At 33.2% G+C, this 16,962-nt stretch overlaps 2 protein-coding genes across 4 annotated transcripts; one reads left to right on the top strand and one right to left on the bottom strand.

The window, feature by feature from the left end:
- Positions 1–55: 55 nt before the first annotated feature.
- Positions 56–4,601, bottom strand: LOC105203427 (phosphoacetylglucosamine mutase). Its single transcript, XM_026136935.2, is given in 5 exon segments — positions 56–963; positions 1,683–3,009; positions 3,393–3,463; positions 4,228–4,331; positions 4,333–4,601. Coding segments are annotated over 5 exon segments (1,707 nt in total). The 5' UTR covers positions 4,399–4,601; the 3' UTR covers positions 56–824.
- On the top strand, positions 895–15,998 carry LOC105203426 (TWiK family of potassium channels protein 7). Of its 3 annotated transcripts, none has more exons than XM_039448234.1 (7): positions 895–1,008; positions 12,695–12,826; positions 12,894–13,077; positions 13,280–13,498; positions 14,029–14,178; positions 14,625–14,826; positions 15,084–15,270. In XM_039448234.1, exons 1-7 carry the CDS (start codon positions 943–945, stop codon positions 15,268–15,270), a joined length of 1,140 nt encoding a protein of 379 aa, XP_039304168.1. In that variant the 5' UTR covers positions 895–942. The 3 variants fall into 3 exon arrangements, with proteins under 3 accessions (XP_039304168.1, XP_039304167.1, XP_011170521.2); XM_039448233.1 differs by lacking the exon at positions 895–1,008 and adding an exon at positions 8,719–9,189 and having other exon boundaries at positions 14,625–14,910; positions 15,084–15,225; XM_011172219.3 differs by lacking the exon at positions 895–1,008 and adding an exon at positions 8,723–9,189 and having other exon boundaries at positions 15,084–15,998.
- Positions 15,999–16,962: the final 964 nt, after the last annotated feature.

Genomic DNA, 16,962 nt, shown 5'->3' with positions numbered 1-16,962 from the left:
AAATATGCATCAGTCACAACTATGTCAGTGCCGTAATCATTTGATATTCATCCAATTTATTTGGTAATATTTTTTATTTATTTGACAAATTTTTTTTTACATATACTTGGCATATGTGTTACTTGATGAGAAATATTGAGTCTGAATATTTTTTTATATAATTTTTATTAAAATGAAAAAATACAATACATTAGGTATAAAACTAGAATATATATTTTCTATTTCATTCAGACTTTAAAAACAGGCCAGTAGAAAACATTAAGCATATATGTATAATATGCAAAATTCATTTCTCCTATCCCCATCACCCTCCCATAAAACTAGTGCACAATTCATAAAATCGTTTGGCACTGATTTTAGGGATAAACTGCTAACTATATGTAAGTAATAACAATGTAAATTAGAATATAATCTGCAACACTCAAACCACAATATGACACAATAAGAGAATTCTTAATAATCAACTTCAGTAAATAAGAATCAGTTACATCAGAATTCAAATATATGCATACAAGATTTATGATCGATTCTATTACTTGCACTATCTTGTGTTGACATATGCTATTAAAATTATTTAAAAACAATATATGTTAACCTTGATCGATAAAATAGCCAATGTTAGTATAATTACATTTTCAACCGAATACATATTTTATCGGTCGAAGTACTTTACATCTAGATATAGATATTTTTATCCATAACAGTTTTTACAACACTGAAACGAAGCCAATTAAGATTTTTTGTTAAAACTGATATTTAGTACGATATTTTAAACAAGTAATATTTTTCTTATATATAATCATATATGACTGATGTAAATCTTATCATAATAAGCTGGGTTCCGGTCCGACGCCGCCTGCGAGTCTGTACACTAGTGAAGCTACTTCCACGGTTAATTTCTCAACGTCCGACGAATTCTTACATTCGGCATAGACTCGCACGATGTCTTCAGTTCCGGAAGGCCTGAAAAGAAAATCATTAAAAAGTCAATTAAGCTCTTCGACCATGGTAATTTTATATTTATAAGATCTTTTAAGATTTTCTCCAATCTTTTCACATAATATAAAAACTTGATTAAAATCTGAGTATAAGTTTATGGTCAACACATAAGTATTCCTGAATTTTTTCAATCTAATGTTTTTAAACTTAAAATATAACTTTTTAAAATAACATGGATCTTATGGAAAGGCGAATTTTAAGTAATAGCAAACAAAATACATGAATTTTGAGAAATTATATTCATAAAAAGGAATAGTTTGAGGATTATTTTGGAATTTAAAAAAAATGAAAGTTTGCCATATCATTTTCGTGTAAAAGCATGAATTATATAATTCTTTTTACATACGATACCATACTAGTGAAAATGTGGCAACGCTATTACATTTAAATTATTATAAATAATTCCTTTTCAATTTTTTCCATATTAATATTTATTAATATTATAAAAAAATATTTTTAAATAACATAAAATTACAATTTATTTTTATTGCTTAAATATTATTCATTATTATGTTGAAGACGAGTACTGAAAGCTCGTTTGTTAGAAGATATGTGAATGAAGTTACATGACTCTTCAACTTTTTTAAACCGTAGAACCTCTTAATGAGCTTTTGATGTATGAAAGGTACTTCAAAAACATTCAAACACTATTTCATATATCAAAATACAAAGATATATTGTACCTGACGAAAGATCGACCTCTTGGATACTTCGAGACGATCTTGTCGATCTCTTCTTGCAAACCAACAGGAGTCAGGCAGTGTCTTTCCGCATTCGTTGTTGTTATAACATTTCTGTCTTTCACTCCGACCTTGAGTTGCTTATTCGGTAGATCGTTATAACTTCTTTCCCACTCGATAATGTCCCAGCCCTTAGCGTGTAATATAGTCTCGACCAGCAGCATGTCGCTCAATGCGTCGCCGACCGTTTCGTTTATCAAATCGATCACGTCCCTCAGTTTTGCGGAGGCCAATCTTTGCGCCGCCGAAAGCGTTTCATTTCTAGCATGAGTCTTGATAGCTTCTTTTGCAGCATCCTTGAAGATGACGGTTCCGTGCCCGTTCGCCTCAAAGTAGATTCCAATGTCAAATTCCAGCGCTCTCTTGTGCAGATGCTTGACGCCGGTTGGCACGCACGCCACCGGGACTTTCAACACATTTGAAATATAATCGGTTGAACCGCCGTTAGCGTACGCAGTTTGCACCAGGCCCAACTGTAGGGATAAACCGCTCGTTTCCAGTAGCTCCTTGAAGTAGGCGGCCACCAGCGTCGCTATTCGGTCTCCGTCTAAGAGATGAAATTTGTTGTTTTCGTCTGTATAGAAATATACCACTCTATCGGCGTCCCCGTCTATACTGACGCATCTGACATTTTTTTCAGATGGAACATTCAAAGGCAACGTCTGTTGCACCTTGACGTAATCTGCGCCGCACATGTGATTCAAGCCGCCGCTTCCGTCGTTAAACAACTTAATATCTAGCACACTGTCCAAGTATCTCTGGAACTCCTTCGCTGCGATTGCGCCAACGCCATTCGCAGCGTCTAATTGTAACATGCTCGTATACTTCCCGTTGTTTATCTCTGCGCCACGTATGCTTTTGAACACGGTTACTAGCTTCGAGTAATATCCCTTTAGTGTGGGCTCGCCGTAGGTGCCGTTGGTGTTCGTGCACACTACGACGTAATGTAACTGTGGGGTCGTGACCAGTCCTAAATCCGTGACGTTGCCGTGTAAAGTTTTGATTCCCATTAGCGCGGCTTTTAACAAGCCGGGACTGCTCTTACGAGTGTCCCTTCCTATTATCACCGTGGCCGGTACCGACAAGTCAATATTTTCCCTTCTGGATATATGCAGCAACGTCGATATCAAATCACTATCCTGCACGTTAGCTAGATTCGTCGCTATCGTTTCCCAGGAAGCTTCGAGCATCTCGCCAGCTGGGTCAACAAGCTTGATGCCATTGTCAGGCTCCAAGTTATGACTCGCGGTAATCATTAAACCTATTGCGGCTGCAAGAAAATTATATTCATTAAGAAAAATAGTTGAAAAAGATTTAATCAGTAATTGCTAATTTATTGCTAATATATTGCCTTACTAATTGAAATCAAAATACCAAGCTCTTCTGAGGTCTTCATGACGTATGACAATAAAACAACATAATGAAAAACAATTTTTAGATAAAAATTGGCAATTCTAATTTAATTATAATAATACGTGGATAAAATTATAATAACTGAATTGACATTTATGTAACTGCACATTTATATAAATATTTAAAAATATGCTATAATTTGTTTTCTGTGATATATTTATTAAGAAAAATATTATAAAAAGTCTTAAAGCTTAAATGTTATGTTACACATTAGGTGTATGTTATGTTACACATCCTCACCTTTCTTTGCTTTGGAACGTAGCACCGCTAGGAGACCCATTCTGTACAAAACATGCTCTAATCTATCCGACCTAAAATTGATACAAATTATTTTAAGTACTTTTGAAATATCTTTTTGTATGTAAAATCTTGTATTATACATTAATGACTATCCTATATATTGAAATAAATTACTAAGATTGATATTTATAGCTGATATTTACACTCTTATTTCAGGACTGTCTTAAATAGTATCTTAAGATGCTAATATATAGAGGCTATATGATTGATTGATGACATCTTGAGACAGTATTTAAGATGATAAATATAAGAATTAACTACAAGTACTGACCAAAGTTCATTCTTTATGTGAATTTCTTAGCAAAATTTTCTCTTAATTTTTACATAAATTGGAACATTTTTTAAAAATAATCAGAAAGTCTACATCTTCTCTTAGAATTTTTTGTACATATGAATTCTGAAATATTCTGAGATTTTTTATAATTTCTAAAAAATACATTTTTATCTAGTTTTTTTAAATTTTGTAACATTTCATCAGAAATTCTAAAACAAAAAATCTTAGAAATCTTGGGATATTTCATAATTAACATAAGCGAAAAATTCTGAGAGAAAATATAGACTTTCTGATTTCCGAAGTGTTTAATTTTGTATACAAAAATTTGAAAAAGTTATTAATTATACAGAAATTCTAAAAAATTCTCGAAAAATTAAACAAAATATTCCGAGAAAAATTTTCATCGGGGAAGTTAAGCAATAAGTTTTCTCTTTAATTTGTTATTTTATACGGTTGAATCAACAAGTGTGTATCGATGATTGCGAAGAAACTCGCGCTTACTTCGTTCTAAAGCCAGCTGTTCCATATTCGACACATCCATCGTGTCTACGGCTGTACTCCGTGTTCACAATATCTTGAAAATAACTTGATTCCATTGAATTAACAATACGCCTGAACAAGTGACGAAATTGACATTAGAGTGACAGTTCTACGCGAGAACATATGGTGCATGTGGTGAATACTCACCCGGCACACCTAACCTCTAGTGCAACAAAATAGGTTATCTTTGTACTGCACTGTGCAATATGTTCTGCACTTAAAACGAGATAGATATATAATTAGGTATTGGAGAGAAAAAGACAAAAAATTCACCAAGGAAGAACGAACTTTAGATTTATTTTTAGTAGCTGGATCTATTCTGTATCTTTTTTAATTAAATATATATACATGCAATTGGATATTGAAAGGAAAAAGAAAAAAAATAAAAAGTACGGATAGATAAACTAAAAAAAAAAAAAATAAATGAAATTACCAATGCGAAATGCAGCGATATGAGTGGCCACATGTGCATGCGTTTGGTTACTTGTCGCTAGAGTGCGCGAAATTTAAAATTACAAAATGGAATACTATACAATTAATTAAAACATAATTAGGCGGAGGAGGTGGATCTTGTTTTGCATTGCAAAGTGTAGGTGGACAATGGAGGGTTCCACTTTTCTTATGTTTAGTCAACACAGTCATGTGTTTACTATATATTACATTTTATATTATATAAAAGTTGCAACAATGTGTAGTTGTATTATTTTAGTTATATAATTTTATCTTTTTTCAACATCATATACATATTATGACGTTGGAAAGAGAATTAAAAAGAGATTGATATATATTAATATAATACTTATAGAAAAACTTTTGAAAATCAAGAAAGCCAACAAGAGATAAAAGTTACAAATATTAATTTATTTTTTCTGAGTTAATATTTTCTATACAATTAATCATAAAAAATTTAATGTATAACATTTAAAAATATATATAAATTTGAATCTAATAATTATTTAACATATTTTAACGATTGATGATGTAATCACTTAAATTAAATAATATTATTTAAACAAATCTGTATCAAGTTCTATTAATTGTACTATAAATTCAGTAATTTATATACAATTGTTATGTTCGACGCGGTCATGAAGCAAGCTTAAGGAGACTCAACTCCAAGAAACGAAAGCGTTTCTCGATTTGTGATCCTCGTCCGTTGAACGAAACAACTTTTTTCGGATCGATGGTCATTATTTTTAGCTGAATTTATTAAATTGTATGAAATAGGGTTTACGTGTGATTTTATGCATTTAATTATATTACAACATGGCATGTTGGATACGTGGATGTACCACCAAAGGAAGGAAAAATACAGAGAAAAGAAGTCTTTTCAAAGTTTATACAGAAAAAATTAATGTTTAATAATTGGCGTGATAGTGGAATTACTGCATAAAGCAATAAAAAATTCAGTCAAAAAAATTGCATCTGTGAGTTGCAATTTTTGAAATATGTCACGAAGAGACATATCTTTTTCAAACATAACACGCCATGTACACGGAGACAAGTCTTAAATTTCTTGCAATAAGTCCACATTGCCTTCTCATCTGTGATCACGGGGACCCAGTATTCCGACGTAAAAATAAGACTTTTTAGATTCTTTAGAATTTCAGCCCACGTTTGCTCGTTATTCAACAAGCGAGGGCTGGGGGAGACGTCTAGCAAGGATCTGACCGGGGACATTAGGTCTTTGAATAGGAACTAGGGATGCTAGGCTAGTAGTGCAAATACTGACTGGTCATGGGGCCCTCAATTATCACATGCTGGGTCGATCTGATACGACCTAGTGCAGAGCATGTGAGGAGAAGGAGTAGATAAGTCTCCATATACTTTACGACTGTCCGGCCTATGTTGGGCTGAAGTTGCTGAGCTCGGCTTATCTTGAGTCAAAGCAGATAAACGAGCTACCGATAAGTGACTTCTGAGTCTCTTTTAGAGTGAATCAGGGCTCCCATAGGTAATAGATGGCTAGAGGGAGGCACAATGGACTGCAGTCTACGTGCTGCAGGCGGATCTTTGGTAATGAGAACCGTCCCTTTAGTTTAATATTATTATTATTATTGTTTGTTATATTTTTATTAAAACATCTCGTAGAATGTCATCTTTCAGAAAATGCAACTCATAGATGCGACCTTTTTTTTACTGAATTCTTTATTGCCTTTTGCAATAATTCCACTATCACAACAATTATTGAACATTTTTTCTGTATGAGCTTTAAAAAAGCTTCTTTTCTCTGCATTTTTTCTTTATGAGTCACTTCATGGACGCGGGCGGTATTGTTAAACCGTCAGTGAGCTGAATTAAGTTGTTCTGAAATAGTCGCGGAGCGAGTTTCCTCAACTACGAATGTTCTTGTCTGTCAAACAGTCGCCATTAGATTTAATGTCAAGCTGTTTTAGTTTTAGATTGTTTTTTTTTCTGAAAATTGGTTTTCGAGCAGAAGACAGTTTTAATTTCTTCAAGAACTGTATGAGGGGCGACAACAAGAACAGGAATTAGATGCGAATTATTACTTCAATTTGCGAAGATAAATGCATGTGCTGGAATTTCAAATACAAAAAGGAATTGGACTTGAGAATCACGGAAATCCTTTTTTAAAAGAAGACTGCCTCGTCTGAGGTTTTTGAGTCGTGGTTTTTTTGCAGGTCAAATATTGAGACAGGGACTTGAGGAAGTTCTGAAGAACAATGGTATCACGATTTAATAATTTAAAAGTAATTAATATTAGTAATTTTCCTTCCCTTGTTTTTAAAACTTCGAGAAGAATGAAGAATCAAGAAGATACATCATCTTCCGGAAGAATGGCAGGAAGGATTCTTGAAGAACATTGGGAAAACTGATTATTTTCTTAGAAAGATTTTTGAGGTCCTACTCAGAAGCCATTCTTGGAAACGAGTATTGAAGAACTCTGATTGTATTAAGAGAGCGGATTGGGACTCAGTCGTAGAGGCGGAACTCAATAACCTGTTATGACAGTTCAAGGTGGAACATTAGGCCGCCCGGAAATTGCGGGAACGTTAATTTTTCGAAGACCGATTGCTCTGATTGTGGGATCGACAATCTTGACGAAGAAGAGTAGTATTATGCTCAATCTAGTATTACCCTTTTTTTTAAATAGTAGTAAATAGCGATGAAGTTTTTATTTTTATAATTTATTTTCCTTAAACATAATATATAATACTTGATAAATTAAGTTTCTGTTAGCGGTGTATATACAGGGATTATCCTAAAGTATGTGTATAAAATATTACTATATTATTTTATTTACTATAAATATTCTATAAAATATTTACTATACTTTTAAGAAATAAATATTAATAAATGCTCAGTGGTCAAACTGGCTAGGACGCTTGCATAGAATGTAGAGAGTTCTAATTTTAAACTCTGACCGTATGTAATATTTTTCGCAACAAATTTTTTACAGTTTTGTGATGGAGGGGGATTGTAGAGATGCTTGTAAGTATTAAATTATTAAATAATAATTATTATTATTGATTAGCAATTTAATTTGTGCTATTACATTTATAGTTCTACTTTATAACAGCTGCATTTTAAACATGGTACACAGTTTGTCGGAACTTATAAATGTTTGTAAATTCACCTATGAAATTATTATTGAGCACTAAGATCTGCTTTCGACCGATATAACCATTCTTTCGATTTAAATTTGTTAAGTAATAATAAATATATAAAATATAAAATATTTATTAGGGGTGTACGGGTACCCAAAATTAAGTCGGGACCCGAAATCGAGTCGGATGATCCGACTCGGATCTCGAAATCCTGTCGGAATCCGAAATCGAGACAAAATCCCAACATTTGTAAATTTTGAGTACTCAGACCTAAAATTGGGTCAAGAAGCGGTCATAGATCTAAATACCTTATACCCTGATGTAAGAAAAAAATTACAAAATTTTAATAATTATTTGAATATTGTCCCAATAAAATTTTTTTTGAACATAAATATATATATTTATTTAGTACAAGGAGTGACCACTAATTTAATTTTAATCTTTTATTGAGTAAACACTTATGTACTGTAAGTAAATATTTCATTGGCAGTATTCAAATTTAATAATTCAATATAAACGAAATGCCTTACGTAAATTTAGTAATTTTTTTCTCACATCAGTGTATAAAGTATACAAAATTTTAGGATTTCGTTTCGATTTTGGGTTCCGACTCGATTTCGGATCCTGACTCGATTTCGGGTACCGGAACTTTACAAACTTTCGGGTCCCGATCCCGGAAAAAATTCCCGACCGACCCGAAATCTCGGGTACCCGCACACCTCTAATTAATATGTATCATATGCTATCTGGGATATATACATACATATACATACATATACATACATATACATATACATATATATATATATATATATATATATATATATATATTGCTGCAAATATGTAAGTTAAATTTTAATAGTATCTAATCAGTGTTTAAAATTATACATATAATGACAATTCTGCTTATAATATGTAAATAAAAGAGTAGTAATAAAAATCCTGATTTTTAAAATTGAAATATTTTGAATTATATAAATGTTTGCTTCATCTTGTCCCTCTTTAGAAGGACTCTGCACTCTCACAAGTTTATGCACGTGTTATTATCATATCACTTTCTGCAATTCGATGTCGCATACAGTTCGAGATGCAGCACGGTTCTCTGCTCGGGGGAGAGATCTCGGAGCAGAGCATGCCGATCAGTCCCCTCCGAGTGGTCGGCGCGTCTACGTCTCTCGTGGAAAACACGATGAATGGCAACAAGTGCATTTCGCCTGTTGAGATCGGTGCCGTGACGAATAGTGAGAATACCAGACGATTTGTCAAGAAAGAAACAGTGCGGAGGATTAAGTCGATCGTCGGACACGTGGGCCTGCTGATCACTCTGATGCTCTACACCGCGATCGGCGGCCTGGTGAGTCTCGAGACGAAGACAGCAGTGTGTCCCAAGAACAATCAAAGTCTATTCTCTTTGACAATAAGACAGGGAATCTCTCAATAAACGAGATTCAAAGGCGATCTTGTTGGCAACGAATTGAAGTTTTCCATAAAATTGGCATCCACGAAGGTGGACGTTGATTTTCACCAGACATCTTCTTTTTAAATATCTTCGAGATGTTCAACAAATGGGACCCCGGGGGAATTCAGCGGCCTCGTGAACCATCCGTTTATTCTTCGCTTTCCAAATTCCTCGCCTATTCGCGTCTGATTGATCGCGATTGCGAACGCGTGATCAACGTTCGATTTCCGTTCGATTTCAATTTTAGGGAAAACTCGTAGGATATTACATAAGACGCGCGACCGAACGAAAAAGAGCTAGCCGAGATATGCTTCGAACGAGCGATATTTCGAATTTCACGATTCTCTTTCTCTCGTCGTGCGCATTCGGATTCTCGTTTTGGGAGGCATCGAGATTTCCAGCGTGGAGTTAAATGTATTCGATGTTCCATAAATATTTACATTCTGTACAATAACGAGCGGACTTATAGCCTGCCGAATCGTACCTTTATTTTTAGCGGCGCGGGCCAATCGCGCGGTTTGGTAGGAAGTATATTACTACTGACGCTTTCAATGAAGTCTGTTAAAAATACCGGTGCGTTGAAATTCACAATAGTCATGATTTTTTAAGTGGGCCGTAAAACGGCCACGGAAATAGCTTATTTCCAAACCGATGCTTCTCAATGAATCCGATTGGTTTACGGTCAGCCAATTTCTCACAATCAGCTACGAGAACGATTCGAAAGACAATAGTAGCAACGTGCGTGTGACGTATAAAAAATTGATGAAGAACGAATAAAAAGAAATGAATTCTCGTTTATGAATTGTTGGAACAGTTTACGAAGAGATCAATAAAGACCGTTCGGCTGTCTTCGAAATGATTCGTTTACAATAACGACCGAAAATGATATTTCTAGCTGTGTCTTAAAAAGAAATAGAGATGAAGCGAATTTTCTAATTCACCGATTCCTATAAGCAATATTATTTAATATTAAGTAATATTTTAAGTATATTCTTAAAATATTAAATTTATTAGTATTCTGGATAACGTAATATAATGTAATATTAAATAATATATATTAAACAATATCCCTGAAGTTTAAATGTAAATATGATTTTTTATTAAAGTCATATGAAGTTTATGCAAAAATAGAGTATAGAATATCCACGTAAAAAGTACGGTTTAAACATGTTATTATTAACAATTTTATAACATGTTTCAAGAAATTTTTTATTCATTTAAATTTCAAAAATGAATATGTTATAATGTTCCACAGATATTAAAGTAATACACCAAGAATATTCTTCGAATGTTTTTCAGGAGTTAATTTAATGTTGTTTCAATGTTCTTTGATTTTTGTTTCTAGCTGTCTTTTTGGTTGATCGATATAAGAAACGTCACAATTTTTACATGCAAGTCTATAAACAATATTGTTGTTGTTGAAGTGTGGGATGCTATTTTTCGTACCTTCACAATTCTGTTTAATTTATTGAGACAGCGATATCCAAAAAAAAAAATAGTTATCCAGTTTTTTTAGTTATGGCTTCTGTGACACCCTACGTATATACGCCAAGCGAATAGTCTTTTTTTCTTTCTAAATTTACATTAGCATCACTATAACTAGAATCATCATCATTTTCATTAGCATTGGAGTTATCGTGAATTAGTTTTTTTTATTCTGCAATTGATTTCAGAGAATATGATGTCTAGCGGATATTCATTATTTATCAATATTTGGAGGCATAATTCAATATTCTTCTTACGGAAGGTAGGGTGCTATAAGAGTAATGCACGGTCTATCAAGTTATAGATCACCCTTATTTTTTGACAACGGGGGTGATTCGAAAAATAAAAAAGCATGCGTCCCAAAAACCTCTCCTTCTGACACCAGTCAATTTTAATTAATGTGGTTGTTATCAACTGTTAATAACAAATCAAGGAAATTCAGCGAGCGATTTTATTCTTTTTCTATTGTAAATTTTATACGCTCATGTTGGGAATTGAATCGTCCAAGAATTGTATCCACTTTATTTTCCGGGGCTATTAGGAATATGTCATCAACATATCTGTAATACGTCATTATGTTAAAATTAAAAGAATTTAGTATATCATTATTTAAGTCTTGCATAACAATGTCGACAATGACTAGTGATAAAGGTGAACACCTCACCTTTATCACCAGTCATTACCGACATTGTCATGCAAGACTTGGAGGATGATATAACTGAATTCTTTTGATTTTAACATAATGACGTATTACAGATTATATATTTTTATATTAACGTCCATTATTGCTCTTTATTGATCTGTTTAAATCAGAGATCAATTCAAATTCGCACTCATGGTAATGCATCTGCGTGCAGTTGTCAGTAAACAGCGTGAACGATTCTTGTAAACAGTGCAGATGGATATGCATTTGCTCGACAAATACGCATATATCGGCTGGTTATATCCTCATTAACCTGAAATAGCAGCTCGAGACTCGAAAGCAATACACCCCCTACAGTTTAAAGGATTTATCGATCCATCGCTAACTTCGATCATCAACGCGATATTGCTGTAAAAGATGTTGATGTTTCAATGCAACAGTCTTCTTTAACATCTCTAGTTAAACACATTGATGCCATAAAGATTTTATCGGCAAACTTTTCTGAAAGGCTTATAAATTTGTGAATAACATAAATAATTTGATAACAATAGGTCTGTTTTATTTTTAAACTAAACTTCTTGCATCATTTATCTTTTCTCTTTTTCTCTCCAAAGTAGAAAGAAAAGGAGAAAGCTGTGCAAGGTAGTTCAACTGAAGAGAAGAAAGCAAATGTGAAAGCATCTTAAAGTTTTGAGATTCAAGATGATTCAGGTTTTTCCAACAAGATACAGATAACACAGAGTAACACTGTGCTTATAGTGTTCCAATCCAACTATGATACAGTGTTAAACTGCTTAAAATCCAGTAAACGGAAGTGGATTTAAAATGAATTGATAATTTGTAATCCATTTTAATTTGTTTGAATACATTTTGAATTGAAGAATAGCAATTATGTCATTTTATTTATAATATGAACATAATCTAAGTTGTATAGAGGAAGAAGATTACTGTTCAGTCATTCAGTGTATACAGGGTGATTATTAACGAACGTCCCCACTTTTTACCATAGGAGCACGCATTTATAATTTCTAATATAATAATATGTTAGAAATACATATCCGTCGGTAAATCGTGCTCCTATGGTAAAAAGTGGGGACATTCATTAATAATCCCTATATTAGAAATTAAGCCTAGAGCTTTAAAATTGTATTTCAACAGAAACTTTACATAGTGGATGTATTGGAACATAGTGTAACGTCAGTATGTCCTATTATTATAAACTTCTTTAGCAAAATTATTTCGCAGAATTTTTAACTTTGAATACACCTCCAGGTTTTCCGGCAGATTGAACTTCCGGCGGAGCTTAGACGGCTCGAGCGTCTGCGCGCGAAATTGCGTACGCAACGGTATCACTTCGTAGAGTCCATTTCGAACAACACGGACGTCTTCAATCTGCATACCTTGGTAAGGAATTAGCGACGACGTCGAAAGGCAAGTGTTCCACTCATCAGTAATACTGTGTGTCTTTCAGGTGAGCGTGAAATTGCGCGCCTATGAAGAAGCGGTTCAGGAAGCGGCGGAGGCGGGTCTCTTAGTTAGCTTCGTGACGGATATCATCGATCGGAATGATTATTCCGAATTGCCGCCTATTGTGACAGAGAGATGGAATGTTTTTCAAGCGGTTTTCTTCGCCAGCACCGTCCTTACGACGATCGGTATAATCCAATCCTAATTATTAGAAATGAGCCTATTAATAAAAAGTTTACCAATAAATATATAAAATTAATTTTTTTTCTTAAAACAAAAATTATCTCAGAGTGAAACTCATCTCCAAAGTTGGACAAAGTTAAAAGCTTCGGCTACGATTTTCCTATGGAACCTTTTGGTTTGATATTTACGACGATCTGCACTTAACAGGATACGGCAATGTTGTGCCTTCGACCAACTGGGGAAGGATCTTCTGCATCCTTTTCGCTTTCGTTGGTATACCTCTTACTTTGATAGTGATCGCTGATTGGGGAAAGATAATTGCGAGCGTAGTAGTGCACATCGGGTTGATGATGAAGTCGAAACTTCCGTTTCGCGCGAAGCTTTCGTGCATCATCCCGACGAACGTGGCCGGTCGACGGTCACTCGGTGAGTTTAATTGATTTAAACAGTAATAAGTTAAATATTACACTGATATGTGAATAATATAAATAAGAAATAGGAACCCACCAAACACAACCTTACATGTAACGTAAATGTTAGTTGTAATTTTCCGCTCAACAATGTAACTGTTATATAACGAGTGTGTTATATAACAATTACATTGTTGGGTGGGAAATTACAACTAACATTTACGTTACTTGTAACGTGGTGTTTGCTGGGAAGCGTCTTTTTTCGATCGAAGCGTATCTCGGTACCTGATACTTTTCTGCATCAAGTACATTATTATTATTAAATACATCTTTTACTTCTATAAACTGCGCGCCGATACGGATTGTTGTGCTTAAAGTGCAATTGAAAATTAAGGCTAGAAATAACGGATACCTCAATTTAAATTAATTGTCAGTTTTAATAATGAGTCTACGAGCATCTTTAAAAATTATAAAAAAATTTATTGTGAAAAATACCACTTTATTAATTAATTTAATTGATTTTTAGTCTGATGGTCTTTTTCACAGGTGCCTGTGCCGCCATCGTGCTGCTCTTCCTATATCTCGCTTGCGGCGCTGGTATGTTTATGCTGTGGGAGGACGACTGGAACTTTTTCGACGGATTTTATTTTTGCTTTGTGACCATGACCACTATAGGCTTCGGCGACCTCGTCCCAAGTAAGTGAAAATTCTTTGGGGATGCACAAGATTATTATTTTATTAATTTTAAACTTTTTTAGTCATTTTATCTTTTACTCTTATTTTAAATTTCAATTTTTAATCTTATGAGAAATTGTCATGTAGTATTTCGAATTTATAGAACGATTAAAGCACGACAAAATACAAGAAGTGCAGATTTATTAAATGATAATAATAAATGAAGATAAACTAGCAAATAAAAACAGAAAACTATGATAAACAAAGAAAAATATCAATTTTGTTGCCAGAAAAACGATCATACTCAATATACCTTTTTTTTAAGTAATAAAGTATTATTTTTGACAAAGAATACTTTCTTGATAATTATTTTAATATAAAGTGTTGTCATGAAGAGTCTCATTGCCATGTACTAAAAAAAAAATAATTTAAACTTTTTTAAATCTAGTTACATTAATCTTATTTAGAAAAACCAAAGTACACCTTATTGTGTACCTTGTACATCCTCGTCGGCTTGGCGTTAACCAGCACCATTATCGAGCTTGTCAGACGACAATATGCTCAATCCTGGAGGAGGTTGCAAAGACTAAGTGGCCCATTGGCTGAGACTCTCAGGAAACTCGGTGAACAGGCGGGCGACGATATGTCGGCGCTACACTCTGATTTACGGTATACACACATTTTCAAACGTTACAATTTAAGGGTTAAAGAAAAACTATAAGATTTTTAAAATAAACCCATCTATCTCCTAAGGTAAAATTTTTTTCTATTCCCAGATAGCACAGAACGTTCTACGGATGTCCATGAATGTTCTATGGATGTTCGGACGTTCGTAAAACGTTTATAGACATCCATAGAACGTTCCGTGATGTCTGGGTAATTTCAAACAAATTATTCAAGAATTAACAATGAAACACCAATTTCAGGAAAGTACTAACGATCATATCTATGCCGCGTCTGAGGTGGTCCACGGCCATTGGCCAGGGTGACACAAAGGATCAGAATTGGGAGGAAGCCGTGGAAGCGGTATTACGCGATATCGCGGCGTCCGCGACGGCACCGCCGCCAAAGAAGCCGATCGTGCAGATCGTCGTCTACGAGTCCAGCGTCTAGTTTATTGTTTAACGATGAACTTGAAAGAATTCATCGCGTCAATTTCGCAGGTGTTCCCAATTGATCATCGGATCTTATCGTGTCAAGGATCTGGATCAAATGAGGAGAACGAACATTGCATTCACAAGTGCTTTGTACCGATGCAGTGTACTCGACGATGTAAATTCGATCCCACGACGCCGTTCATGCTCGTTGAAGCAAATTCATCTGTGTTTATTCTTATATTTGCTTTCGCTCCGGATCCCTTATGTTTAATCCCTGGTGAAAATTTTTCTTATAAGTTTTGTACGCTATAAAAAAAAATTTAGGGTGGAAAAACTAACACACGTAGAAAAATATCAATTATATTGCTAAGAAAAGCATTTACTGAATTTACTTATTTTTTCTTATAAGTAACGATTATCTTTGACAATGACTATTTTTTTGATAATTATCTTATATTTATCACAAAGTTTAGAAAAATTCGTTATCATATAACGAAAAAAAGGATTTATATTCTTTCGATAAATATTATAAAATTATATTGAAGAAAAGTCAGAATAATAAGTAAATTTAATGTTTTTTTTTTGTTATTTAATATTTTCGATTGAAGTAATCAATTATTAGGATTCAAAATATATTTTGAATAAATTTGATGCTTATGATAAACTCATGATAGATAAAAATATACATGTGAATTTATGAAATATTTGAAATAATAAGTAATACTTATGTAATTCAAATATATTTTTTCTGTTTGTATTCATAAGTTTATTTTAAGTAAATATTACTTGTTTTAAGATAATGTTGTTAAAAAAAATATTTTTTGCAAAGGAAACTTACTTTACTTAAAAGAAGAAAACTAAAAATTGAATAATCGCTTTTCTTAGCAGAATAATATTTGTGTGCTGTAAACACCAAATATAACATAGCTGTAATGCTGTATAACATAGATATAACACATATCTATAATGTTATATAACATTACATCCACATAGCATTCAGCGTTTACCAGCGTTTACCAGTCTAAATAAGTCTTAAAGTTGCATCAAATTAGTTATATGTAAATGCAAATTGCAAATCAAGTTAAAAAAAACAAAAATCAGATAAATGATTTGACATAACGAATTGTATTAAAAATGAAGTCAACGACAAAAAGATTCATGAAATTGAAATGTAATTAAATGTGTAATATTAGATGTTTATTTAACTACCATAAGGTTCATTTAATTACGTTTGCCTCATTGGAGCTTCCTACAGCTTTCCATAGATGTCATCGAATCACAAGTTGAAGCTCGCACGAAAGATTTGGCCAAGATATAAAACGCTATAGAAATACTCTTGCTAAGTCAATGCCTTTTATGCAAAGTAAGCAATTTGTATTATAATTAATGCAACATATTAAGAAGGTAAAAAAAAAACCTTCCTTATTATTATTCTCTTTGATAATTTATTCAGGTGACTCAAAAAAAAGTTGAGTTCATCACTACAATATTACATTTTTTGTTATTTCGTAGAAAAGTTCAGTCAACATTGAAGCGATTTTATTCTACTGCAGATATATTTTCTTAGATATATTGTCCTTATAAAATTTATATTATTATACAATTACGTTCGTTCACAACCAATAAATTTAATGCTTATTTAAGACAAACAAAATATTAAAATTTTTTAAAATATTCAGATGATTAGTTCACATTATTTGACTTTGAG

Source organism: Solenopsis invicta, chromosome 4 (assembly GCF_016802725.1).
Source record: "Solenopsis invicta isolate M01_SB chromosome 4, UNIL_Sinv_3.0, whole genome shotgun sequence".
Taxonomy (NCBI): domain Eukaryota; kingdom Metazoa; phylum Arthropoda; class Insecta; order Hymenoptera; family Formicidae; genus Solenopsis; species Solenopsis invicta.
Note: the sequence above shows the minus strand (reverse complement) of the source record. Positions and strands in the feature narration are given on the sequence as shown.